Source organism: Athene cunicularia, assembly GCF_003259725.1.
Source record: "Athene cunicularia isolate RWA chromosome 2 unlocalized genomic scaffold, athCun1 chr2_part1, whole genome shotgun sequence".
NCBI classification, from domain to species: domain Eukaryota; kingdom Metazoa; phylum Chordata; class Aves; order Strigiformes; family Strigidae; genus Athene; species Athene cunicularia.
The window spans coordinates 128,696,330-128,722,433 of record NW_020799095.1 but is presented as its reverse complement, the minus strand read 5'-3'; the positions used below and the strand labels follow the sequence as shown (position 1 = coordinate 128,722,433).

The window sequence follows — 26,104 nt, the reverse complement described above, 5'->3', positions numbered from 1 at the left end:
TGCCCTGGTATTTGAATCCCACATTACATGAATGTAACTTACAACATGCTAGTAGCCTTCTGATTCTGTCTCTCCTTAATATTTTAAATAACCAAAGATCTGAAAACTTGAATAGTCCCTCACAGAAATTAACAGTACAGATGAGTTTAACCTTTAAAGATACAACTAAAAGGGAATTCAGGCTTAATGAAAAGATCTGGTACTTAGGCTACAAGCAGAGTTTCTCAGCAAACAGCAGCCAGACTTGGTTTCAACTTTACAATAAGCTGAACTTAAGAGTGAGCACACAACAGGCAGAACAACATTTCAGTACAAACAAATATCAACAGCATCTACACAGTAGTTTCTAGTGTGCCCACAAACGACGATCTATTTAATGTGCTATCGAACCACTGATACATCTCAAAGTAGAAGAGGAAGAAATGACCTGAGCATCCCAAAATCTTTTTACCAGTGTGGTTTATTTTGCTGTTGTGTTTATTATGTGGGGACACTGGATCACAAAAGAACTGCTAGCTAATTGCCAAAGCAAGAGGGGAAAGGAGTCTTCTCTCACACTGCCTGCAGCCAACATTCACAGTCTCCCTTAACAGCATTAGTCAGCTGAAGGCCTGTATGAATGTCTCAGGCAGTTTACACATGAGTTCAGCTTAAGTATATTCACTAAAAGGGAATTCAGTCTGGAGAAGGAAAAAGGTTTAAGGAGGAGGAAGAAGGTTCTTAGCATTCAGACTCATCACTTCTCAGCAACATTATGATTTTTTTCATTTTTTTCTCCCTGAAATGTCAATGCTGATGGAGAACTGCATCTCCAAACACGAGACCATTACTCAAGTTTGATAGAAACATGCATAGAATAGCACCCAGCTATGCTCATGCTTCAAGGCTGGCTCAGTTTTTTCCACAAACCAAGTGACCCAGAGTCCTGTGCTCCACACACCTACTGCTCTCTGGTGGGGCTTAAGCAAACTTCAGTAGCACCTCTACTAAGATCTTAGCTTATGTGGAACAGGACAGACATCTCCTGTGAATCTCACAGCTGCTCCTTTGACCTTACTGTCACACTTGGAAGCAAGCATTAAGGAATGATTTACCATCATAGCTGTAAATGAGACATTCCATATAGCCAGCAGAATGCGGGTGGTCATTTTGGTCCCCGATATTCACTGTCAGTGTGTTGGTGGAGCTCATTGGTGGGATCCCACTGTCCGTGATCAGGATGGGCAGGTAGAACACCTTGTGCACTTCCCTGTCAAAGGTACGCAGCGCAGTGAGCAAGGCGCTTCCATTGTGGAAGTCCTGCAAGTTGAAGTTAGTTGGACTATCAAAATCACTGAGAAGGTGAAAGGAGAAAGGTGCTCCATTAGCAGCAGTGTCTCGGTCCTTAGCATACAGCAACGTAGAGGTTTCATTCATTTGGATGACCTGTGGAGAAGCTGTGTTTTCCCAGATCACTGGGTTATAATGAGCCTCAAACTCTGGCCCGTTGTCATTTACATCCTGCAGAGTCACTAAAACAGTGGCACTGCCAGTCAGAGGGGGCTGCCCCATATCAGTGGCAATGACAACCAGTTGGTACCGTGTCACTGTCTCATAATCCAGCAGTCCTGCAACCATCACCCACCCATCACTAGCCACAGAGAACTGGCCAGCTGGGTCAGACTTGTTTAGCAGGTGGAAAGAAAACCTTCCGTTCAGGCCAGAATCCAAGTCAACAGCAGAAACCTGAATAACTTTTGTGCCAACTGGCACATCTTCTGCCAGTGCAGCCACATCATAGAAGTGGGGGTAGAAGACAGGAGCATGGTCATTGGAGTCCTCCACATAGATCACGCAGTGAGCGATGCTGAAGAAATCCATGTCCTCGGCTTTCACAGTCAAATTGAACACCCTCTCATGAGGCTTCTCAAAGTCAATCCGCTTTCGTAGCCGGATAAACCCACAGTTGTTGACTTCATCTGTTTCTATGGAGAACTTGCGGTTGTTATCCCCATCAAGGATGCTGAATGTCACCATGGCATTTTCTCCCTCGTCTCTATCCACAGCACACACCGCTGCCACCTCAGTGTTAATACTCGCATTCTCAGAGACAAATGCTGTATAGATCCTTTGCAGAAAGACTGGAGCATGATCGTTTACATCGGTCACCAAAATAGTGGCAGTGCCTGTCCCAGTGAGCCCTCCTCCATCTCTGGCCTCAACCACTACTAGGTACTTGTCTTCCTTCTCCCGATCCAGCGACCCGAGCACTGTATAGATGGTGCCACTAGCTGAGTCAATTGAGAACAAGTTCAGATTAATCTCATTTTGCACGTTCTGAATGATGCTGTATGTTAGCACAGCATTCATACCAGCCTTTGGGTCATCAAGGTCCACTGCTGTCATTTCCATGACATCAGTGTCTGCTGGAGAATCCTCAGGGATGTGGCCCGTGAAACAGCCATCCAACACACAGAGGAAAAGGGGTGCATTGTCGTTCACATCTGTCACTTCTATGATCACATCTGCAAAGCCAGTCAGTCCCTCTCCGCTCTCATCCGTTGCAAGCACAAGAAAGCGCCACGTTGATCGCTTCTCACGGTCTAACCTTTTATTTGCGCTGATCTCACCTGTGTTCTCATTGATGCTGAATTCGCTACTGGCTCCCTGTCCGTGCAAGGAATAATTAATGGCATTTTGATCAGCTGCTTGGTCAGGGTCTGTTGCAGAAACCTGGAACAAGCCACAGCAGGTAAGTGTGTATGTAAAAGAAAAGGGGAAATCACTGTTCTTTTACCGATAGCAGGGGCTATTGTGAAGGCAAAATAAACAGCATGCATTTTAACAGCAGATATCTATTGGTTTGAGTCATGCAGGTCAAGTACTCTTTCAATAAACATCATGCATGGCCTAGAGAAACCATTTAAACAGAGATCATGTTTAGACAGACTATTATATTCTACTTCCCAGTATGTTCTGAAAAGAGATAATAAGTGCAGGAAGAACCAAGTGGAAGTAATAGCAGATCTGCTGAGCAAAGTTTTCTTGTGAAATTCTTTGGAGCTGGAATACAAAGGCAAATGGGGACTGTTTCTCTCCGAGTGAACAGAAGGCTACAAAATCAGGGTGACTATACATCCAAGATGATTATCAGCACAGGCCAGAGAGAACTCCCAACTTCTGATTTGCATTTGTTTGGGAGACTGCTAGTTGGGCCAACCATGCAGTCCTCATGCCAGGGACTGCTCTAACAACAAAACAATGGGGATGATCGAGTTTCAGAGTCAAAGAACAATCCCTAGTAAAGTTTATTTGGTAGTACAAATGTAGCCAAAGAGTCCATGACTTGAATGCACGAGGTACACATGCCAACCACACAGTATTTTACAGTTACTCAAAATATGCTAACTCCACTTTTTAAAGGAAAGACATCACAATTTTCAATTATTAGAATCATAGAATCATAGAATCATTTAGGTTGGAAAAGACCCTTAAGATCATCGAGTCCAACCACTATTTATGCTGGTCAAGGGAACAAGTCCACCATACAAATTCAACCAGGCTTTCTTTATTTTCCTCTTCACAGGAAGTTGCTAGCTAAATCTTAATGTCAGGGCTCACTCACCCTAAAGAAACTATCTTTTTGGATTTGTGTGAAAGGGTGGGATTGAGGTGAACAAAAAGCCAGGTTTTGCCCTACTTTGTGTAAACTGTTTTACCTTTAAGACTAGTACAGGCAGATCTGTGAGCTCCTCCAAGACACTACCCTGGTATTCATTTCGAGTGAAGACTGGTGCTTCGTCATTCTTATTGACAACACTGATGATGATAAGAGTGTGGTTTTCCCATTTTCCATCAGAAGCTACAAGCTGGAGCTCATAACGTTGTTCTTGTTCATAATCCAGAGGCTGAGCAATGAAGACAGTTCCAACCTCAGGTTCCACATCAAAAACTCCTTTCACATTTCCTGATGTGATCTGATACCTCAGTTTGGCATTTGCACCTACAAGACAAAGCAGACGACCACTGCCTGTCCACTCTCTGAATGCTCAATCCAGCTATACACAGTGGACATGTATCCAAGAGAAACCTTATTTGTCCAGACTTTACAATATGCATGTGAGATAAAACACAGACACAGCCATAAACAATGATCCATGTATGTAATTTGAAGGGTTTGTGAATGGTAGATCAGGGGTTAGGTCTGTATTTATATTTCCAAATATAATTTGCAGTCAGACAAGCACCTGTCTATTGATAATGAAGGAATTGTGTGCCTCTAATTTATTGTGTACTGATTTGCCAAAAATAAAAAAATAAAGTACTATTAAAATATTAGAAGCTACTTTTTGCTCAATGTTTCCTAAACCTCCCATTTCAAATGCCAATGCTCCTTAATTATTATTTTTTTTAAACCACTGGATGGTGCTAAAATATAAAAGAAATCTCTTTTCATCTCAGAAGAACATTTGACCTGTACAACAGCAGTTGTTTGCTGCAAAATGTTTAGGAACAAATAAAAAATAATGGTTTTGTGCTTCATGTTTACTTATTTGAAAAGGAAAAAAATACATGGCAATGCATTCCAGGATAGCAAGTAACTTCCCAAATTAAATAGGTGAACTGCCAGGAGTAGAAAGAATATTCCCATTTTAAGTTGTGAGTCAACTGTGGATGAGAAGACTAGAGCAACTTGGACAGCAAAAACCTGAAAAGCCTGTGCCCAATATTAGTGCTTGGAAGAGCTTGTCTGACTTTTCAGCATGAGTCTGAGCATCACTTGCTAGTTGCTTTTTTCAAATTCTCTCAAGTGCAGAGCTTTCCTTCATGAGCACTAAGAGGCACAGGCATCACAGCACTGCTGTGATGTGAAAGGAATGGTCAGCTCCCACCTCATCCCAGCAACATGTTCCTCCGGTGCTCATTTGGGCTCTGTCACCAATGCATCAGCTTGTCGCTTTTTTTTTTTTCCCAATGGGTTTGTTTTTCTTGGGCAAGTTGAGATGGACCAGCTCATGAAAGGAGCAAAAAAGTTGCATCAGAAGCAGACAGGAACTGCCTGGTGGTGCACGATGTTGGACTGGCTCAACCCATCTGGTCTCACCACACCGTAGGGGCAGTTTCACACCATCAGAGCTGATGTGTGAGCCCAAAAAGAGGTCTGGCTTTCCCTTTTTTCCTGCCTTCTCCCTGCCTTAATTTCTGATCATGTCATCCCACATTTTTCACTGTTGTCAGATTCTTGCACAAGAATATTCAACCCACTAACTCACTAAAAAGCTTGCAGGTTTGGTTTTCTTGCAATAGTAATAAATAAAACTGACTCCCAGGGAGATCTGGAAAGCACAGAATCAACACAAAGCAAGCACATTCTCAGAAGTGAGTGAGTTTTTATGTTATTCTTGTGAAGTCACAGCAGGGTTGTGATTCCAGGTGATTTCATTCTGCCCCAGAGGGACTGCCAGTTAGCTTTACCTTTGCACTGTGAACCTTAGCACCTCATAAAAGATGATCCCATGTGTCCAGAACTTCTCTCCTCACTTTCACAAATGCTTGAAATGCTTAATCACCTCCTGAATTCAGATTGTCTATGAAGGAAGTAGCCCTACACAAAACACACAGTTATAGAGAAAGACATGCAGGGTCCACTCACCCTCATCTTTATCACCAGCTGTTGCTGTCACAATAGGACTTCCAACATCTCTGTCCTCATCTATGCTGACCTCATACACTGACCGAGGAAACGCTGGAGCGTTGTCATTCACATCACTGACAAAAATCCTTACATAGGCTGTGTCTAAGAAGGAGATGCAAGAGGAACATGCAGACTAGAAATGACAGAGGTGGAATACCTTGTCGTTTTCCAGATAGCTCACATACCCCACCCCACCCCCCCAAGTCTAAAAAAGTTAAGGAACCCAATCTCTGATATCTTTTACCCAATATATAATTCCTTACTAGTTTTACCTGTGTTGGGTTGCCCATGAACAGCAGGTCTAGCAGATTCTGAAGAGTCCTGAGACTGAACTTCAATCAAGTAAGAGGCTCTTTTCTCTCTGTCAAAAGATGCATTGGTGGAAATAATTCCTGTCTCAGGTTCAATGGTGAAAAATTGGTAATCCTCACTAGCATCTTTCAAAATTAAGTAGTGAACCTGAAAAGGAAATAGTTAAGAGAGGTTGCATGTTCCACTTTAATATTTACATCCAATGCTGTGACCTCCCCCTTCCCTAGTAGCCTCCTCGGTCTGTCTACAAAGCAACATTCTGAGGAAAGAATTCATCTGGACATAATTTTTCCAAGTCTTTTGCCTATTTTGATATAATAAACCCAGATTTCTCAAACAGAAGAACATCTGTACTAGTGATATCAAGGCCCATCAAGGCCAGTATTTAATCTCCAACAGTGGCCAGTAGGAGTAGTTGAGAAGGATCATGAAGATCAGAAGGACAGAGAATGTGTGGAATAATGTTTTCCCTGGTGTTTCCCTGGCTTCTAGCAACCCACTGTGCTTCTGATTTAAAAAAAAAAAAAAAAAAAAAAAGGGGCTGAGAGTTTGGGTCCCATTCAACAGCACTGAACAAATGAAAACCTCCACTGATGAAAGCTATCCATATTTTTTCCTTTAACAGAGGTTTGGCTTCCTCCTCTGAAAAAAATTTTCCACCCCCAAGTCATACCCAGAGCACCACCAGACAGTTCTATCACATAGATTGCTCTTCAGAAGTTGCAAAACGACAGTTACAGAACAGCAGATCTCCACTAGCCAGAGTTGCCCCCCAGAAGCGCTAGTGGGATTTTTTGAAAAGGCTCAGGAAGAAGCACAGAAAATGAGCAGTTTCCTTAATAACACTGCTTTTTCCTAGGGTTGGGTCATTATGACAGTGATGCTCATATGTCGTTTTGACCAACCATTTGACCAATGATGATGAAATTAAACGTTATTTAATGGACCACGTGGTCATGTTTAACTGACCATAAACACTGATGGTCAGGCAAATAATGAGCTGAAGAGACAAGAGTTTGGAAACATGTTCTGCAGACACCTCCACTTGTCATGGAAGCAACCCTGTGAATCACACAGCAGTGCTTTGTCACGGTTGATGGATCAGGATAAGCTGTTATGATGCAGGATCCCAAGACTGTGAACAGCAACTTCTCTGCCTGCATTCCATATTATGCACATCAGGCATATGCTAGACAAATGCTTGAGAAGTGCTGTAAGAAGTGTTTGTGGCTCATTACCCTTGTCATCTGCTGTCTGTGCACTCTCACTAATTTCAATAGTAAAACTTGCCTATTGGGAGGAAAAGAATTGGTTGTAAAGTCAAACCTTTCCATGTAGGCCAGAATCCAAGTCCGTAGCTAACACCTGAATCACAGATGTGCCAACATCAGCTCCTTCTGGCACAGACACCTCATAGTTAGAAGATACAAAGAATGGAACATTATCATTGACATCTGCAAAAGGACGTGATGGAGACCACAGTAAGAAAATGTTTAAAGACTTATTTTTTTGCTGTATTTTTTTCCAATCATAATTTTGCTTGGAGAAAGAACTCACATTGTTCATACTAACAAGCAATCCTGCTTTGGGTCTTCCCATTTTCATGGCAGCTATCAGAAGTAATTTTATAGACATTGAGCAGTTTTGGGGAGACAAACCCCAAATTAGGCTGAGTGGCCTAATCTCAGCTAAGATGCTAGCTAGTGATTTGATCAGTGATCTTCTTATAGGAAGTCCATGAATGCCAAGACCAGGAGGCCTTTCATCCACAGTCTGTAAAGATCTGGTTATCTACAGCAGTAGTTAATCTCAGTGTTTTATTAAGGGCTGATTAACATACAATGGAAATTAAAGTTGCAGAGTCTATAGAGTTGACAAAGAACGTGTGTAAAACAGTCTTTCCTGGCCTTTGCAGGGCAGTATAGCCAGAATTATGTTAGGCTGTAGGACCTAATGATTATTTAGGATACAGTTGAACATTAGCCTTCCCTCATCTAACTACTGGCCCATATCCAAAGGAAGCATGCTGATCTTCCACTCTTGTCATCCTGCTCTAAGCCATGGGATCCCCCTTTCCACGAGCTGGATCACGTGGCCCCGTGTCAACAGTGCTCATTTTGTTGCTCTGAGAGAGACAAACTTTCTGAAGAAAAAAGATGTATCTGTGATATGACATGCTCTGCAGCTGTGTAATCACCAGATCCAATGCAAGACACAGTGGGATTGTGCAGGTGAAGGAAAGGAAGGGCTGCCCCAGTGCTGGCCATCTGCAGTCAGCTCAGATAGAGCACAAGGCAAAGCCATGTTAAGCTTACATCAGTGCTGGCCTTGCTTGACCCCTGTAGACACCTAACCATACCTGGAAAAGGTATGTACAGTGTTTTGAAGGGCCTGTTTCTGACACATTTTCTCCCTAAATCTGCTGTGTAGGACCAGGTGAGCACAAGGGACAGGCAGGAGAACTATAGCAGCACTGACTGAGATCCTTTAAACTGCTCTGGAATCACGTTCTCCTGCTCAACCCATGACAAATCAGTCTGGGTTTCTCTTTGTCTGTAAGACGGGTAAACCCAGAAATGCTACATCTTTTTGCATGTTTCACAGTTTAACAGCCACATTTTAAGAAAGTCATTTTCCTGTGTCGCGGCACAGAGCCAAAACAGAGGAGCTGTAATGACGGTTCCTCAGATCCATCTGTTTTTATGAAGAGCAGACAAAATTCTTAATATCTCATTCTGCAAACTCTTAAGCACACATTTTATTTAACTATTGCTGCATGACTCCATTGATTCTGACACGCAAGTATTTGCAGGACCAATGTCTTAAATTCCTTTTTTTTTTTTTAAGTTGTCAGTGTGGGCTCCTGTAAATCCTAATTTTCTTTCTCTCTTACATGCATAATCATCTTTGAAATCTTCTTTTCTAACAGGCTCTTTTTTTCATATTTTATATAAGAGAATATGTCTCATTAGAGATAAGTTTCAGCAAGTTCACATAGCAAGGTAAGGAAAATAAGATGCTATAAGACTTCCTTTTCTGTGTTTAACTTGCTTTTTTCTTCCACTAATGCATACACGTGTGTAAACGTTTTTTTCTAAGTTATTGAAAAAGGATTTTTGCTTGTGAGCAAAATGAGCAAATTCTGATACCAAAAACCTCACTACAGGAAAGATCTTTTGGGACAGGGTCCGTAATCTACAGTGACGCTCAGACCCTGACTTGAAGCACTCTTGCTCTATAAAGCTTAAGGGTTTTTGCGTTGGTAGACTGTGGAAGACAGGACAATGCTGTGATAAAATGAATTAGGGAAGTTGGATTCCCATTCAGATTAGCACTTATTTCTCTCATTTCCATGGTGGTGAGCAAGAAAAAGATTTTTGCTGGAGACTTCACTTATCCATATTTTCATCTAAATGTCTACACATCAAAAGTAACTCCACTAATGCTTCAAAAAGCAGGGATTAAAAACAGATTTATAGTTTTATGTGGATCTACAGGAGTAGAACCTTTCAAAAAGATCTTAGTACAAGGAGGGCTGGATCAAAATTTTTTAAATTGCACTTATTGTCAGGACACTTGCATTTTAATTTCTAGAGTTTTAATCTCAGTGCTCAATAGATAATTCTGAATATAACAAAAATCCCTAAACAGATATCAAACTCAAACCCAATCTATCTGTGCTGTTTCTCTTCCTAGAGCACAGCATACTACCAGTAATACTTGTCTCCTTTCAATAGCTTGGGGACATTTGGTAGATTTCTCCTCCTATCAAAAGAAAATCTTTCCAATTACATTTATAAAAGCAGGCACTAGTGTTGTGTCAACATGCAGAGAGCTCATTTTTGCACTATCACATTTCCATATTTGATAGTTGAGAAACCACCTCAAATAGACCATTTAAATGACTGCATGACTTTTACAGTATAGAAACGTACAAAGTGATCTTAGGTGGCTTGGCATTTCATGGATATTAACTTAATTAGTGATGTTATACTAAAAATAACAAGAATATTGTTCTGAATGACCTGTTCTAACATCAGCAAAGCTTACCTGTTATGTTCACACAAACAGTGGTAAAGGAAGCTAAAGGTGTCATTGCTATGTTTTGTGCCCGGACTGTCAGGGTGAAAAACTTAGTTGTCTCAAAGTCAAGTGGTTCAGCGACTAGAAGAGAAGCAGATCCATCAGCTCTGTTTGGCTTCAGATAGAAACGAACTGGCATGTTAGTCTCTGGAACTTGACCCTCTTCCAGATTATACGTAACCCTGGGATCACCAAGGGGGGATGTGGCTTTGATGGTCTGAAGAAGAAAAGAGCCACCACATATGTTCATGAAGCACAGGGTTGCCAGTGTTAAATGTTCAGTTTGATGGCAAGAACATACATATATACATGCCTGTATGACTTGGATAATAGACAAAAGAGAAACAGTTTACAGAGTTGAGTTTCATTTTATGACATTTAGGCAGGTTTTTAATCGACAGTAAATTTACCTGTCTGTAAATGTGCCAAGCAAGACCTGCATCACTGGCTAAAGGAAATACCTCCTCTTTCCTCCTTCCCAAACAAACGCAATCCAAAAGGAGACTGTTTCTCCACTGAGTTGTACATTTTACCAGGCGAGATACAGACAAAACCTAAATTGTTTGCAAGTACTTGGATATTGCATGCAGGAGGAGGAAGGCAGGAATTATCTGGCAATTTATGGAAGAGACTATCCTTAAAAGTAAGTCTGTACAGGTTAAAAAGGAATTGGTTTGGGTTAGAAGAGCCCAAAGCAAACTACAGCTGTTCCATTCTGCAGTGCTAAACTGAAAAAAGCTGTAGGAAAGGTGCAGGCAGGCAGCACAGTCCACTGAGGATGGAGGAGTGAGGAGCTGCCCCTTGGTGGGAACACTCAAGGATTTCCCACCCAGGCAGGGCACGGTTCTTGCTTCTCAGTCAAAGCTGCTGCCTGCGGGAGCACACCCTGAGAGCTGTTGGTATAAGAAGTCACTGGGAAAACTTCTGCCAGCTGAAACTCCAGCCTATTCTGCAACAGGTACTCCTGTCAAACACTAACTGGGTACACAGTTGCGAAGGCTGATAAGGAAACAGCACAGCCCAGTAAGGCTGCAGAGTGGGCATCCATGCACTCCGCACATGGATCCAAAGCACAACAGAGGAAGAAGTTGAAATGAAAAGGAGAGGGAGGGAAGTAATTGCACTTTTAACATACCACTATCTTGGTGTCACGAATAGTGTTTTCGGGGATGGTTACCCAGTATCTGCTCTGCTCCCACCGGGGCGGCTGGCTGAGTGCATTAGTGACAGTTACCGTCAGCTCCACCGTGCTGCTTCTGTTCCCTCCATCTGTCGCTACAATATAGTGATTAACGGGCGTTGTCTATGAAATGAAGAAGATCGAGGCTATTTGCAAACCATTTTGTACAAATCAAGAGATTGCAATTAACCCTCTGCAATGGATTTGAGGGGCTGGTGGTTAGTCTGTTCCAAGCAGAGTCACATTACCTGGGATAGCAGGTGGTTCACGTATACCCAGCCTGTGCTGGGGTTGATCTGGAAGTATGCCAGTTGGTGCTCTAACATTGAGTATGTGACAGCAGCATTCACACCTTGGTCACTATCATGAGCTGCAACATGGAGAAAACTCGTCCCCACTGGAGTGTCTTCGCTGAGGAAGTCTTTGAAAAGACATAAGTATTGTCAGCAAGTCTTGCTCTGATTTACCAGACTGCATGTAACAGAAATACTGAAAAAAAAATCTCTTCATGTGAGATTAAATGTTTCTGTAACGAGGCAGATTAGAAAATATCATCACTAACAGTGTGCCTACGATCCCCTTTTAGCTTCCTCTTCCCTCTCCCCTAACATGCTGGGCTGTGAGGCCAGCGCCCGCTGAAGCAGGTTCACTGCCTCTCCGCGCAGCGCTGGCAATCCCCGCAGCCATCCCCCGCCCGCTGCCTCGGATCACAGCCCAGGCTGCTGGGCTCAGCTGCGGATAAAAGCAGGTTGCCGTCAAAGGGAATTTTGTGTGAATTGAATGAATCCTGAAAGCGAGTGGCGGCAGCAGCATCGCCAGTGGGAGGCAGTAGGTAATCGCGAAGCGTGAAGACTCGGGTCACAGAAAGATCCCGCAACACCCCAGCGTTTTGGAGAAGCTGCCCAGGGCAAGGTATAATGAACATATATATATGTGTGTCCCTTTCTTTAGGTTTCACTCCCTGTTCCCAGCAATCCACCTGAGATAGAGGCTATGCCTCCGTGTCCATAGTCCTAGACAGACCAGTCCTTCTTTGAACCTGCTTTCATAAACATGATCTGGTAACAAGGAGTCGAACAGTCACGAAGTACCAATTGCACAGAAAGTAATTCATTTTGTCTTCCTAAAGCCTCATTCTTGGCAGGGACACTAACAAAATGATGGGAAGTCATGAGCAGTCATTTTCTACTCTCCTCCTCTCCACAAGGCATAATTTTATTTAAAGCTATTACATCCCTGCCGGCTGCCTCTTTTCCACACCCCAGTCTTTAGATTGCTCTGATCTGACTTTGGTCATGCTCTTCCCTCCATCCTCAGCCATCCAGCCCCAGTTCCTCCTTCAAATATCTATGAGTGCTTGTCTGATCAGGTTTTTGAGCCATTTCCATCAGTGTATTGAAACAGCCCTGGCAGTGGGGAGGCTGTCGCAGTTAGGTTTAGACAGCCCAGTCAGTCTAGTTAATCACTTGTTCAGAAACTGTTTCATACTTTTGTTCTCCCTTGTATGTGTCTCCTTTAGCATTTTTGAGGTGGGACAATCAGATTTGCACGCTATTTGTGATGTGGAGTGGCCATGTTTTCCGTTTTGGTTTCCTTCCTTAGTATCTACAGTCTGTGGCAGTGGGGCAGTGAAATCTTAAACCACAACGACTGCTTGCTCCAGAACATAAACTTAAGCTTTAATTAACTTCCCTTGTCCCCCAGGACATTTAGTTGGCCTAGGATTCATGTTCCTGGTATGTCAGTAAAAGCCAAAGCTACTCTCAGAAAAGATTTACTGGCACTAAAATAGATAATGAAAATTGAATTTATTGCTAAAAAACACTGTAAAATATCCTTTTGGTGTTTAAATTTATGCCTTTATAGTCAAATCTTGTTAAACAGCATTGTAAGAAAAAATACAAAATTACTTGGAAGGGCCATACTCTCTCATTTCATGTACTTCTGCTTGCTGCTGGCATAACTCTTAGACTTACTACACAGAGTTAAGCATTTCTTTAATTTCTGTTTTGCAGGCAGATGATAAAATGCATGGCTTAAATCAGGGATTTGACCAACACCCTAGTGCAGAGGAATAAAGAACCAGCAGTTTCCAGGAAGAATAGAAATGTATGACTAATGGCATTTGATCTTGTTAGAGAAGAAGCTATTTTTAATTCTGTGACGTGCAAACATTGATTACTTATGTATAGCTGCTGGAAAAGTGCTATGCATAAAATGACCTCGTTATCTGCTGTTTCCCCATCCCAGAGGACTACCTTTGTTTCAGGATATTTGCTGGTTCTCTGTGTTCATAAAAAAAGAATAAAATATGCCCATTCCTTAGAAGTGCTGAAGTCACCATAATTACCAGATGTGATTTCACAGCTTCACTATTTTTGAAAAAAATAATCCCAGGCAGTTTCATCTGAAGGACATGTTTGAAGGTAGAGTAGAAAGATCCATCTTTGCACAAGCATTACCTTTACTTCAAGCACTTCCTCTGCTTTGTCTGAAAATATTTCTCTCCAGACCATTACTCCCACCTGACTTCTCAGAGCTGCTTTGGCCACATTTGCAGAAACCACTGGTAGAAATGCAAAAATAGCTATTCCAAATCTGCACATTTTAACCCCTTTGGCACTTGGAGTTAGTCACTACTCCATAAAGGAGTAACTACAAATACTCTAAAAGGTGCAACACAATTTTCTTTCTGTCCTTGTGCATAACTCTGAAGTGTGGATGTATATTCAGACTATCTCCCAGCAGGTCACTTCTCCTTGTAAAAATCCTGCCATGCAAGCATCCAACCTCTTTTTGAATCCTGCTAAAATGCTGGCCTCTGTGATACTAAAGATGACTGATTTATGAGCCATCGTCAGTTTAATAAGGCATTGGTAACTTTGCCCTACATGACATTTCCACACAACTGGCAAAACATCTCCAAAATGGAGTTGTTGCCACATGCATCATCAATCATTTTTTGCCATTTTGAGGCAGTTATGTTAGGAAGGGCCTGTTCCAATCCAGCAACTAGGGAGTACACTCATCACTTGTGGGTGACATCAAGTGTAGAGGGTCCAAGTGTACTGAAGTGCAGGATTTTACTGGAGAAGCATCAAGCAAAACTAAATGGAAGACTAATGAAAAGCACACCATGTGGGGATGAAAAAGGGAATGTCACCAAGACGAATGGGAAAGCTAGCTCAGCAGCACAGTTACAGGAAGCATCAGGGTTCACAGCCAATCGCAGTCTAGAAGCCAAGGATTTTGGGTTGTTTGACAAGAGATAAATACCACTCCAGCCTATTCAAACAGAGGTGCTGTGCCGAAGAGACACAGATGACAATTGCTCTTCTAGTTGGGGCTGACAACTTCTCAGATACGATGTCGTGTTGTGTTTTAGGACATTGTATAAAAATTCAGTTTGCAGAAAAACTAGGCAGGGAAAAGCTGCAAAGGGAAGGGACAAGATCTGTCTGATCTGTAGGAGTGACGACTGTCAGTGTTTTTAAGAGTATTGCAATGAATAAAGAGGACAGTGATCAATTCTGCATATTTACACTGATGACGGATTAAGCTTTAACTGGCTTAGCTGGCAGCAAAGGAAGACTGGTCACCTAAAAACCTGACCACTGTTATAAGGAGCTACTAACCAGGTTCATGTCGTGGTATTGGAACAGGTAGTTAAGAAAAACTCACATTGATAGCGACTGTTCTCAAACTTGGGATCATTGTCATTGACGTCAGCAATAAGGATGGTGATCTGACACACGCCGATCAGCGGTTCCTGTGCCTGGTCGGTAGCAGTAACAGACAGCGTATACTCCCTCTGCTTCTCACGGTCAAAACTCTGTGTGGTTGTGATGACTCCTGGGAACACAGACACCTCCTGTTCTGCGTGTTGCAGTCTTGGGACTGAATTTGCAGAAAGGGACAAGCACATCTCCCACACGGGAGAAGCTCTGACCGCATGCAGCACAACCATCAAACTTAATCCACACCAACTGCACAGTGTGTGTCTTGGACAAGACCAACTCCAATTCTCCTGTCTCTCCTCACATGTCACATACTGCCAGAAATCAACAGCTTTCTCTCCTACTACCCTGATAAGGAGTTTCAGTCTCAGTACCTTGTTACCTCACTCCTCATGGAACACAGAAGGACTTTCTCTTCCTCATCAAGAGGCATCCCTTAGGTTTACTCCAGTGATAGTCCAAGTTACTGAATATTTCAAAGACAGATCATTATTACTCTGGGGAAGAGTCACACCACAGAAGGCACGAGTGGTGTGACCAGTCACCTCCCCTATGGGAGATGGAGCCTGCTTCATCGAACAGATTAAAACAGGGTAGAATCATATAGCTCAGTTAATAAATGGAACAATTTTCTCCCAGTATACAGCTTTTCTTCCCCACTGACCAGGTCTCTCTCTGTCTCAGATCTTTTATTCTGTTTGGGGGACTTTAAACTGGCCTTTCGGAGGCCACTTCCAGACCTATGTATCTACTATGCTAGGGACCGTGATTCTGATCCTTCACCTGAAATGCTTCAAGACTGTCACTGCCCTGTTCTGGTATGAGGGTTTTGCCTCTATACGCACTGCACTGGATCTCCTATTTGTGCAGGAGACGAGAAATAAACCGTGGCCACACTGAAAGGATGAACAAGCTCAAGCTGTTAGTCACACATTCTGCTCTGCATTTTTATAGCTACGCTTGATCCAATAGTAAGGTAACTGATACAGAATAGCTTTTAATCTTGCTATTTATCTGGGGTTTGTTTCCCATCTTAATTTGTCATTTAAATCTCTATCATCTTAATTTAATCTGTGTGCATGGCTATCCATACACTCTGAGTATTTTTCAGTGTTGATTCCACAAGCTGTTACAGCTAACCCTGCAGTTACACCATTAAAGCATGAGTCCAGCTGGACACACTCATCCAGTCGCATTCTCATTACAGTATAACGCCATTTTCATTTTATTTCAGCAACCTGAAAGCTACTGACCTGTGTCTGGGTCAATGCTGAAGCCCAGGGAAGCCCCGTCTCGGTGCATGAGCCCATACTTCACCTCTCCGTTAACGCCGAGGTCTGCATCATAGGCTTCCACCTGTAGCACATACGTGCCTGGAGGCTGATTCTCCAGAACCCAGGTGCTGTCACTGTAGTAAGCGCACTAAAAATACACCCAAGCATTCGATGCTATATATTACATAGAGCCACATGAATTTGCCGCACAGTGTTGATATTTTTTCCAGCATATCTGAGAAGAACTCTGAAGAAAATCACTTCTATTACTTATACTCATAAAGAAATCAAGCTCTAAGGCAGAGGAAGGAAAAAGGAGAATGAAGACTTTACACTTTAAGTGTGAAGAAAGCTGGCTGTGTGTTCACTTACAGATTAATTCTGCTCGGTACACACAGTCCTTTCAGCCCGTTGTCAATCTCCACTAGCCAAGGAAAGTCTATAACCCCAGTTATGGGTGGGAGAAGAATATCTACATAAAGACATCTTACCTCTCTGAAGACAGGCTTGTTGTTATTAATGTCATTAACTCCTACAATAACCTCAGCAAAACTGCTGAGAGGGGTGGGTCCCCCTGAGGCATTGTCATCTATTGCAGTGATATTCAGTGTGTACTGTGGTCCTTTCAGGTTGGGTGGTGGGTTTCTGCGGAGTTTAATGATACCTAAATTTGGAAGCATAAAGTGTAATTTTATTGCACTTATTATTTTTTTACTTAATATATGCACTTACTATTTATTAACAAAATCAAGTGAGCATCACATTTCCCTGCTGCTGTATTGTTGGTTCAGTTTGTATTTTGGCTGCATTCATGCATTAAACTTCACAGTCCTTGGACCAGGACATCAAATTTTGGCTGATATTTGGAGAAGAAGCATCATATCAAAGAGCTAATTCTCATTGATATGAAGCATCCCCATTTGTAGATTATATAAATAGGGTGCTTCCTTATGATTTCTGACACACAGGTGAAGCAGAATCAGTACGTATTAGACAGTAAATAACAGTGTTCTAAAAGCTCTTTCCTTACCTTTCTGACTATCCAGTTCAAAGTTGCCCTCCTCATTGCCTCCCATAATCAGATATAGCAGCCCATCTCCATCAGGGTCCTTTGCCCGAACAGTAGCCACTAAGGTGCTGGGACCAGCATCTTCCGAAAGGAAAGTTCTGTAACTGATAGACATAAGGGAGCAATAGCAGCACATTCAGTATCAGAGTAACCATCACCACGTTAACCATCAGTCAAGGGTTAGAAATTCACTATAAATGTAATTTTTTTAAAGCTTTGGGCATGCAATCATGCAGTCCTTAATCAGTTTAAGACAAGACTTCAAGCATCTTTGTTTGGCATACAATTTGTATTTTAGGATTGCAGTCCTGCATTTTTTGTATATGTGATTTCCAAGGATTTTGTTTGGCATACAATTTGTATTTTAGGATTGCAGTCCTGCATTTTTTGTATATGTGATTTCCAAGGATCTTTTGGAAGATATCAATATGCCCCATACTACATTACACTGCAGACCAGGTTGACTTATCTCCTAAAGATGAGAAACAGGACTAGTATCTGTCATGCAGTGTTTCTTATGTCCCTATCTACTAATGGAAAGCATCAGATACTACAGAGATGATGTAAACCAGTATCATTTTGTAAATTATTGTATTTATGGTTTGTATTTAAAACATATCCATACTTTAAACTTATGCAGAAAAATATAAATTGTATTCATTCAGGAAACAGGGCCTCATGAAGTGAGCTTATAACACAATCTGATGATGATAAAATTATGTTTTAATGTTTGCTAACTACCATCTTTATCTGTCAAATATTTATACATGGACAATCATTTTAAGACCTAGAAGTCAACACAGTCAAAATCATTCCCTATAGAGTTAGATCTTTTATTCATTCTGTTCTCTCTATAGAAATATAAAGTCAATATGCTGGTATCGTAACTGGTGTATATTCTTTATATAATCTAGAAATGAAGGGCCAACTTCTAAAGCCTTTCTTCATACAAATTACCCCTTGATTTCACTGGTAGTTACAATTGCACTAAACACTGTTTAGCCACGTGTTATTAAGGTGTCATGTATGAACAGTATCTATAAAAACCAAAGCAGGCGTTAAAGCTGGCTTACATGGACTGGGAGAACACAGGAGCCTCGTCATTCACGTTGGCCATTCGGATGCGCACAGACGCTGTCCCTGTCCTAGGGGGGTGTCCTTTATCAACAGCTATCACCACAAACTCATACATATGGTTTGCTCGCTCAAAGTTCAGCCTCTGGTTAGAATTGACGACCCCGTGATGCGTGATGGAAAAATCAGTGCTCTGGATGAAGTAAGTGATCTCAGAGTTGGAGCCAGAGTCGCAGTCTGTTGCAAGCACTATTGGAGAACACATTTAACAGAACAGTCATGGTGCAGAAGAGGTTTGGTTATGCTATTTATTTCCTATCAAGTCAGCTTCAGATACCTTTGTTTTTTTGAGGACATCACCTAAATCTGTTTTATCCGTAAAAGCCTTACTTTTGTGGCAAGGGTCTGGGAACACAGCAGGAGGCTGGGAGTGAAGAAGCAAAACAACTCCTCCCCTCCTCCAACCCAGGCTGAGCGATTGCAGCAAGCCAGGCTTGCCAGAGAGCTGTGATCCCAATACTACACAACAAGCTTTGTACAAATAGCAGTCAACACTGGTAATTACCGCACAATCAATATGCATGTTGGTAGAACATTATCAGTCATAAACTGTGTCCTCACTCTCTCTGGGGATGCCGTTCAAATTTAATTAGCTCCCAGCTATGTTATAGCTAAAGTACTTTTTAATTACCTGGCGCTTCAAGGTACAAAGAGTGATTAAACATTCCTCCCCAGCAAGTGTTTATTCAGTATGTTGGGTGTCCCATCTGCTCAGAAGCAGCAAATTAGCAGAACAAAGAGCTAGAGCTCACAATGTAGTATCAAAAGTGATTTTTAAGAGCAGGAGATCACCTCTTTAATTACCCTGCCATTTTTCTAGCCAAACAATGAGACTTCAACTCATACCCACACTGGTATTAAACAAACTCCTTATTCTAGCAGGAGGACACAGATGCAGCCATTGCAGTAGCACACAGCCTTTTGCAAAGCAGAGCAGTGATTGCAGTACATGGACACCCCTGCAGACAGCTACAGCATCATCCAAAAATGAGATGAAGAAACAACGACCCATCACCACCAGAATATTAACTCAAAATGGGAAAGGGGAAGAAAAAGTTTTGAAAAAGCACACTGAAATGCTGTGATACTTAGTTGCAAAAATATTCAACTACCTCTAGCTGTGGAAAATTACTCATCTCAGTTTAAAAGGACATTTAGGGTGATTGTAAGTTTGTTTAGTATCTCTAAAAATCCTGCTGTGAATAAATGTTTGGGTGTGTTACATACTACAAAAGCAAGGATTTTAGAGTTAATTACTCTCTTCCTGTACTGAAAGATAAAATATATTAGAACTCAAGAAAGACTGAAATTAAAGTGACTTAAAATTGTTAAATTTAGTGGTTCAGTATTGGTTTTAGAATGACATGCAGAAAGTGAAAAACATATTTGATTTGAAAAATTCTGATTTAGTCTGGAGTCACTACTGAGACATTGTGACCATTCACAAAAATACATTTTATGTGCTAAGGATTATACTTTTTTTTTTTCCCCCCAGATATTTTCTGGCAAATAGGGAATGTGACACTTGTATAAGATAAAAACATGGCCTTACTTCCCAATAGCAACTGGCAATTCCATTCTCCTTCCATTTCATTCCATCCTGCAAACTGATCTGCATTGCAAAGGTATTTCGAGGATCATACAGCAACCACAAGCATGTCTGTGCTGGTTCTGCCCATGCTCTGAGCTAGCTTAGTGCAAGCTAACTCCAGCTCAAAGCCTAGTATGTCAGCACAAAGTTGCCAGTTCCAACCCTAAGCCTTGCTCTGCCAGCACAGTGGTGCAGCTGAAGCAGTACGCTAATCCCCGCTGAGAGCATACCTTCATGTTTTTCAGATCATAGCTTGTTTGCATCCAGACGTCTTAAAACACATGTAGTGAGCATGTATCTGCCTGTAATGTCTAAGTAGACAGACTGGCTCAGCTAGTGTAGCATCAGCACTACAAACACGATATAAGCCAGACTTCAAGTGTGTTGAAATAAAAATTGTTGGAAACTAAAATCTACGTTTACACCATCAACAGTTTTATCAAATGGCATATATCCTGGTATATTTTTCATTCATTGATAGCAACCCAATCAGCCACAGAATGGCAAAGACTGCCTTGAATTTGCATTTCTTTTTGTTTGTGGGACATCCTGATCTTGCAACATCCCACCCCTCAAGGAACTACAGTTGGGGTAAAAGCTGCTTTTTCTGAGATGATACTTGCTTTGGCAGTCAGAGTTAGTGGCACAGTACTTACTCAGCACAGGTTACAGGTGACTGCATGTACCACTTCCTTGCAGCCGCTACTAACACTGACCTGCCTTTCAACATCAAGTGAGCATTCACCAACACATTTTTACTGAGCCGGCTGTGAACTGTCACTAGACTTCCACCTCACTTTTTCTTTTTTAAGAAACCTCTTTCTCTTGAAAAGTACCCTGTGTGGCAAGACAACCAAACGGAATGCAACTGCAAACCATCCTGCACAGTTTGCCATTCTGCTTGCTTTGGACATGGGGCATACTTTTCTTCCCTACAACTGGGTGAATTTTGATCAGCTTTACAAGCCTCCTGGAGAGAAGAGCATTCATCTTTTTAACAAAAATCACATGCTTAGGGATTTTTAGGAGCTGATTGTTCCAATCAACTTATTTCTGCCCAAGAGCCTTTAAACCGAAAAATGAGCCACAGTAAGCTCTGAACAATCCTGGTAAGTGTTCAGAGAAAGCAGTCCCTGCAGCCTTGTTATCAGAATGTTGCTTATGCAAGGGAAGCTAAGCTTCTTATCACCACTGTGACCTGCATGTGTTCAGCTTCAAATTCAGGAAAGACATGTCTTAGACATGTAAATTTTTGCTAAGTCTTGCCTTGGCACTAACCCATTTCTCACATGGTTCATAAACCCCCTGAGGTGTCAGGCCATATTCTTGTTACCTACCCCAGTATCTGTCCCTACTTCCAGTCTGAATACTGACAGCGAGCCTGGAAGCATTCTCCCAGTCTTAGGCAGAACACATCTGTGGCATGTACCACATCATAACAGACTACTTCAGCTCTCAAGACATCTTTGAAGGCATTTAACTGACACCAGTAAAACAGGTTGGAGAATGGACTTTTGTTCCTTGTCTGTTGGACTCTGAAGACTGAGACAAAAGGTGCAGTATCATCCAAGTTCAATTTTTTTTTAAGCAGCCACAGAATTTTGAGAGTGACCTTGAAGTTTTGATTGGAACTTGAGGTTTAAAATGATGTCCAACAGCTCTAATCTTTCAGTAGAATTCTAGCATCTAAATATGTTGTCTGTGACCTCAGAGTTTATGTGCAAGTGATATGTGGCCATCTTAAACCCAGCAAACTTGGAATGATGACTGGTAAGGCACAACCATAAATATAAAAGTTCACAGATTTTCCAAAAGTTTCTCCTTTAACACTTTGTAAGTCAATTATACAGCATCAATATCTATTTGATAAAACTAGCTGCCTGTTTAAAAACTTCTCTTTTTTTTCTTAACGTATTAAGAAAACAAAAACTAGTTGCTGCTGTTTCCGGGACACAAAAAGATGAGCAAGTTGACTTAAAGGACAGCCACCAAGTTTAAAGGAAACAAGCTATGGCAATCCAGTGATTTACAGGATTGGCACCTGTCAGCTGCCTCAACTACTCTTGAAATAGCACAAAATTCCTCCTTGGGCACAGCACAGTGGTCCTCACCTAAGACACTCACAACTCTACTTCCAGGGTACCTAAAAGCCATCTACAGACCTCTGGGAAAGCTACTATCCACACCTTACAAAGGCAGTGCCCGCTGTGGAAGAGACAGCACTTCCTCACGGTGAGAACCTGAACATGTAACACAAACTAGAAGGTCTGTGGTAAAACTGAAACAAAAGTTACGTGGGTGGTCCTCACCTTGCAGTAGAGATGTGCCGACAGGAATGGTTTCTGGAATGTTGTCTCTGCTGTAAATGGAGTGCTGGAATTCGGGAGAACAGTCATTTTCATCGGTGATATGGACCACGACCTGAGACAAAAGGATGTGCTGAGAGGGGATTTTAGTTTTTACAGTTAGGAAAATGGGCACCTCATCCTGGACACTGCCTGGGCAATCATTGCTTTTGCTGATGTCCTGTCCCTACACCTTTGATGCCAAACTTTTTCTTGCACTACTCCTGTAACAGAGAGAAGTATTATCTCCTCCACTTCCAAGTAGATGGGAGGCAAAGCCAAAGGGGAAGAGCAAGAGGTATTTTGCAGAGCCTAGATCTGAGCCCAGCTCAGAGCCCAGCCTTCTGCCAGGACTATAAAGCCTCCTCCCTCCTGAGCATCTTCACTGTGTGTGTAACTGGTCCTGCTAACAAGGCAACAAAGACTGCAGAGTCAGTGGGTAGGAAGTGAAGGGATCCATGTACCTCAGCCACACTACTAAGAGTGCTCTCAACTTCCATGGCTTTCAGTAAGAGGTGATAGAGATGGTGCTCACTCTCGTAGTCCACAGGGTGGGTCAGGCTGACCTCTCCGCTCTCCTGCCTCACCCTGAAGAGTCCACTGGGGTTCGTCAGCAGAGTGTATGAAAGAGGCTGGCTCTGGAAAGAAACAGCCTCAACAACTGCTATTCTGTAAAGAATGAGAGAATAACTTTTGCTTCAAAACAACAACAAAACCTGTCTCCTGAGCACCTAGAAGAGGAAGATGAGGATGAGGAAAGGTGAATTGCTCACTCTCTGTCAATGGTGGGCTCAGCTTTGTATTCAGACTGGAAATCCCCGTGCTACAGGGAGCCCACCCACCCTCTTCTCTCACCAAACTGATCCCCTGACATAGCAGAGCTGGGATAACAACCCATTCCAATCCCCATTAACATGAAAACACTTTTTTCTTCCTGACTGTACCCTTCCAAATACCTGACAGCAGCTACCGTTTTAGCTTCAGAGATAACTGAGCTACTATATACCGTTGACTTTCTTTGAAGTTGTATATTCAGAAAAGGAGTAGGTTCAGAGATGGATGGGAAACCGACAAAGCACAGGCCCTTTCCAGATCCCGCTGTCCCCCTTGCCAGGACATGAAATAAACATCTGCCTCCCTACCATGACTTATGTTTTGAAGCTCTACCTCTCACATCAGTCTCTCGCCAGTGTGACAATACACTTTAAGCTAGTCTCAGTGAAATCTCCAGGGAAGGAGAAAAATTTCCCTCCTCCTCCTCATTCAGTCTCTTTTAAGTAGTAAGTGGCACATCTCCAGCAATTTTTCCTACTTCATCAGCTTATTTTGAGGTTTCCTGCTCCTTAAAGGCCCTATGGCACTGCTCTACCTGCCACTTGCAGCCTTAAAAGCCCATGCTGCTCTCAAGCAGCTGAACAGTGACAATAAAACCAGAGCCAGCTCGGCAGCATCTCCCCGCTGTGGCTTGGCTTAGCTACTCTTCACACAACGGCAGAGCTCCTTGGAGACTTAGCTGTATCTATTTGCACTTCACACGGGTGTTGTTATCTCAAGAGTCTGGCAATGACTTGCTGTTCTAAAAATTTAAATACAAGTCAAATGGGATACAAACAACTCCAAATCTGGTTAATTAAAACACAGTAATTTTCAAGCACTCATTTATATCTGAAGCGCTCCAGGAGATGCGTAGCCAGGAGTTTGGTTGTTTTAATTCATGATGCAATACAGTAAGACCCCAATAGCATTAAAATAATAATTTCAACAGAATTCCAGCATCCCAGACTACACCATGTGCCACACTGGAGACTCTCAAGCACCAGAAAAGGCATAATTTCTTTTAGAAAACACACTATTTTGAAAGTGTAACAGGCAAACAGTTATGCATAGTCCTGAGAAGCAACAACACAAAAATGTCACTTTATTGTGCTCTGTGAAGTTCCTCTCAGATTGCAGGCAGGGAGCTCACCTAACAAAATACAACTTACTTTTCTCCTGCTGGAGTATTTTCAGGGACAGACACACTGTAGGACATGTTAGTGAACTGTGGAGGTCGGGAGCCTGCCAGAATGGAAATGGAGGCGTAGGGGGTTTTGTTGCCATATTCATCGGTGGCTTCCACAGTAACCACGTACTCCTTGTTCCACGTCAAAGGCAAGCCAGTCGTCATGATAACGCCAGTGTCCTTATCTACTCGGAATCGTTCTTCACCACCTGACAATGTGTGCACAAAGCTGGTCTGAAAAATTCCCCACAGCAAGAACTCTTGCATCTTCACTATTTTAAGGTAAGCTGTCCTCAAATCATCTACCTATGTCCTTGCAAGCACTTCTTTTTTCCTGTCTAGTTGTGCACCTTATCTTTCACTCACACCATGCTCTGTTGACCGGTGCAGTGTAAAAGAGACGAGAATGGATGAGAAATGGAGCCTTAAGCTAACGGTAAGGCTGCAATCGATTTCAAAATAGAAGGCAAAGAAAGTGGCAGCAAGAAGGATTCCCACCCACATAACTTTTATTTAAAGTACCTCCAGTCTCTACTTGCTGTACACTGTAACTGTAAGGATTTCCCAAGGGAAAAAATCTATCAATGAAATGATAAAATGGGAAATTGTTAAGAAAAATCTGCAACTTAACAGAATTTTATCATGTTTTTCAGAGTAGACCTACCTGCAATGAGTGTGTAAGTTATCCCAGCACTGGTGTTTTCATTGTTACTGTAATATGCGACAAGCTGGTAGATGAGGGTGCCTTTTCGGGCATCCGGATCGACACGTGCCAGGTAGGGGTATGGGTACATGCCCCAGGACAGAAGTTCTTCTTCTGGGGCAAGGAGTGTCACGTGGCAGAGGTACCAGTCATTATCTGCAAAAGACGCACAGATTTCTAGACAGCTTGTTCATAAACTTTAATCAGGAATGTTTAAGATCTTATCCATTATTATCTGCAAAACAAACTGAATTGCCCATCACATTCAACCTCTCACATGCACAAAAAAATTCTGTACAGATACAGACTTTGGCAGCTCAATGTGCATTAAACGCAGTTAACAACTAATTAAAAATATTTTCAATAATAGCTTTTAATTAGTTAGATACGCATATTAAATACTATGTCAGTTATACCACTTGCTGTGACACTAAGTGCATACTTATCCAGACTCGGGTGAAATTTGGTCTTTTCATTTTCAACAGATTCAGTGTAAATGGTGCCAGTTCCACCAAATCAGGTTTAGGGCTTATTAAAATATTTCTCTTAAAAATCAGTGGAAGCAGTAACCAATCAAAACTCTCTACAATTCTTCCAGCTCAAACATGGATTTGGTTAATTTTCTCAAACTTCTCTGAATATTCATGGAAAGTGGGGGAGTAGAAAAGTATATATGAGAAACACATGTTGTCTGCCTCATAAAATATGATCGCATACTTGAACAAACAGCACTGAGGTCGCAGGTCTGTTAAGGGCTATACCACTATCAAAAGAAACACCCCCTGGGTGTACATAGGTCTCATACAGGGAACCCCTGATCTCTGCCTTCAGGAAGGCCACATTTCACATAGGATGGAAGAGGACAGCATCACGTGGACTAAATCAGCACCAAAACCAACAAGTAAGCTAGAAATTCCAAACAATTTTAAACTGTAGTCCTCAGGGATCCGATACTAAAGAAAAGACTACCCACAGATAGAGACATCCACTGACACGCAAG

The 26,104-nt window shown here is 42.1% G+C and overlaps 1 protein-coding gene across 3 annotated transcripts in view; it reads right to left on the bottom strand.

Annotated features, from left to right (window-relative positions):
* Window positions 1-25,356, bottom strand: part of LOC113476338 (neural-cadherin-like) — a 41,977-nt gene extending 16,621 nt beyond the window's left edge. For 2 of the 3 annotated variants that reach the window (XM_026841781.1, XM_026841783.1), the window contains exons 1-17: window positions 25,066-25,356; window positions 24,385-24,610; window positions 22,864-23,068; window positions 22,364-22,475; window positions 18,403-18,652; window positions 17,291-17,433; window positions 16,752-16,924; window positions 16,240-16,408; window positions 14,931-15,101; window positions 11,498-11,670; window positions 11,205-11,372; window positions 10,037-10,286; window positions 7,313-7,440; window positions 5,947-6,133; window positions 5,633-5,776; window positions 3,699-3,982; window positions 1,095-2,712 (exon numbers count right to left, since the gene is read on the bottom strand). In XM_026841781.1, the coding sequence (XP_026697582.1) occupies window positions 1,095-2,712; window positions 3,699-3,982; window positions 5,633-5,776; window positions 5,947-6,133; window positions 7,313-7,440; window positions 10,037-10,286; window positions 11,205-11,372; window positions 11,498-11,670; window positions 14,931-15,101; window positions 16,240-16,408; window positions 16,752-16,924; window positions 17,291-17,433; window positions 18,403-18,652; window positions 22,364-22,475; window positions 22,864-23,068; window positions 24,385-24,610; window positions 25,066-25,195 (4,531 nt within the window). In that variant the 5' untranslated portion in view covers window positions 25,196-25,356. The remainder of the gene's footprint in view (window positions 1-1,094; window positions 2,713-3,698; window positions 3,983-5,632; window positions 5,777-5,946; window positions 6,134-7,312; window positions 7,441-10,036; window positions 10,287-11,204; window positions 11,373-11,497; window positions 11,671-14,930; window positions 15,102-16,239; window positions 16,409-16,751; window positions 16,925-17,290; window positions 17,434-18,402; window positions 18,653-22,363; window positions 22,476-22,863; window positions 23,069-24,384; window positions 24,611-25,065) is intronic. The other variant, XM_026841782.1, reaches the window with a different exon arrangement.
* Between the last annotated feature and the right edge of the window lie 748 nt (window positions 25,357-26,104).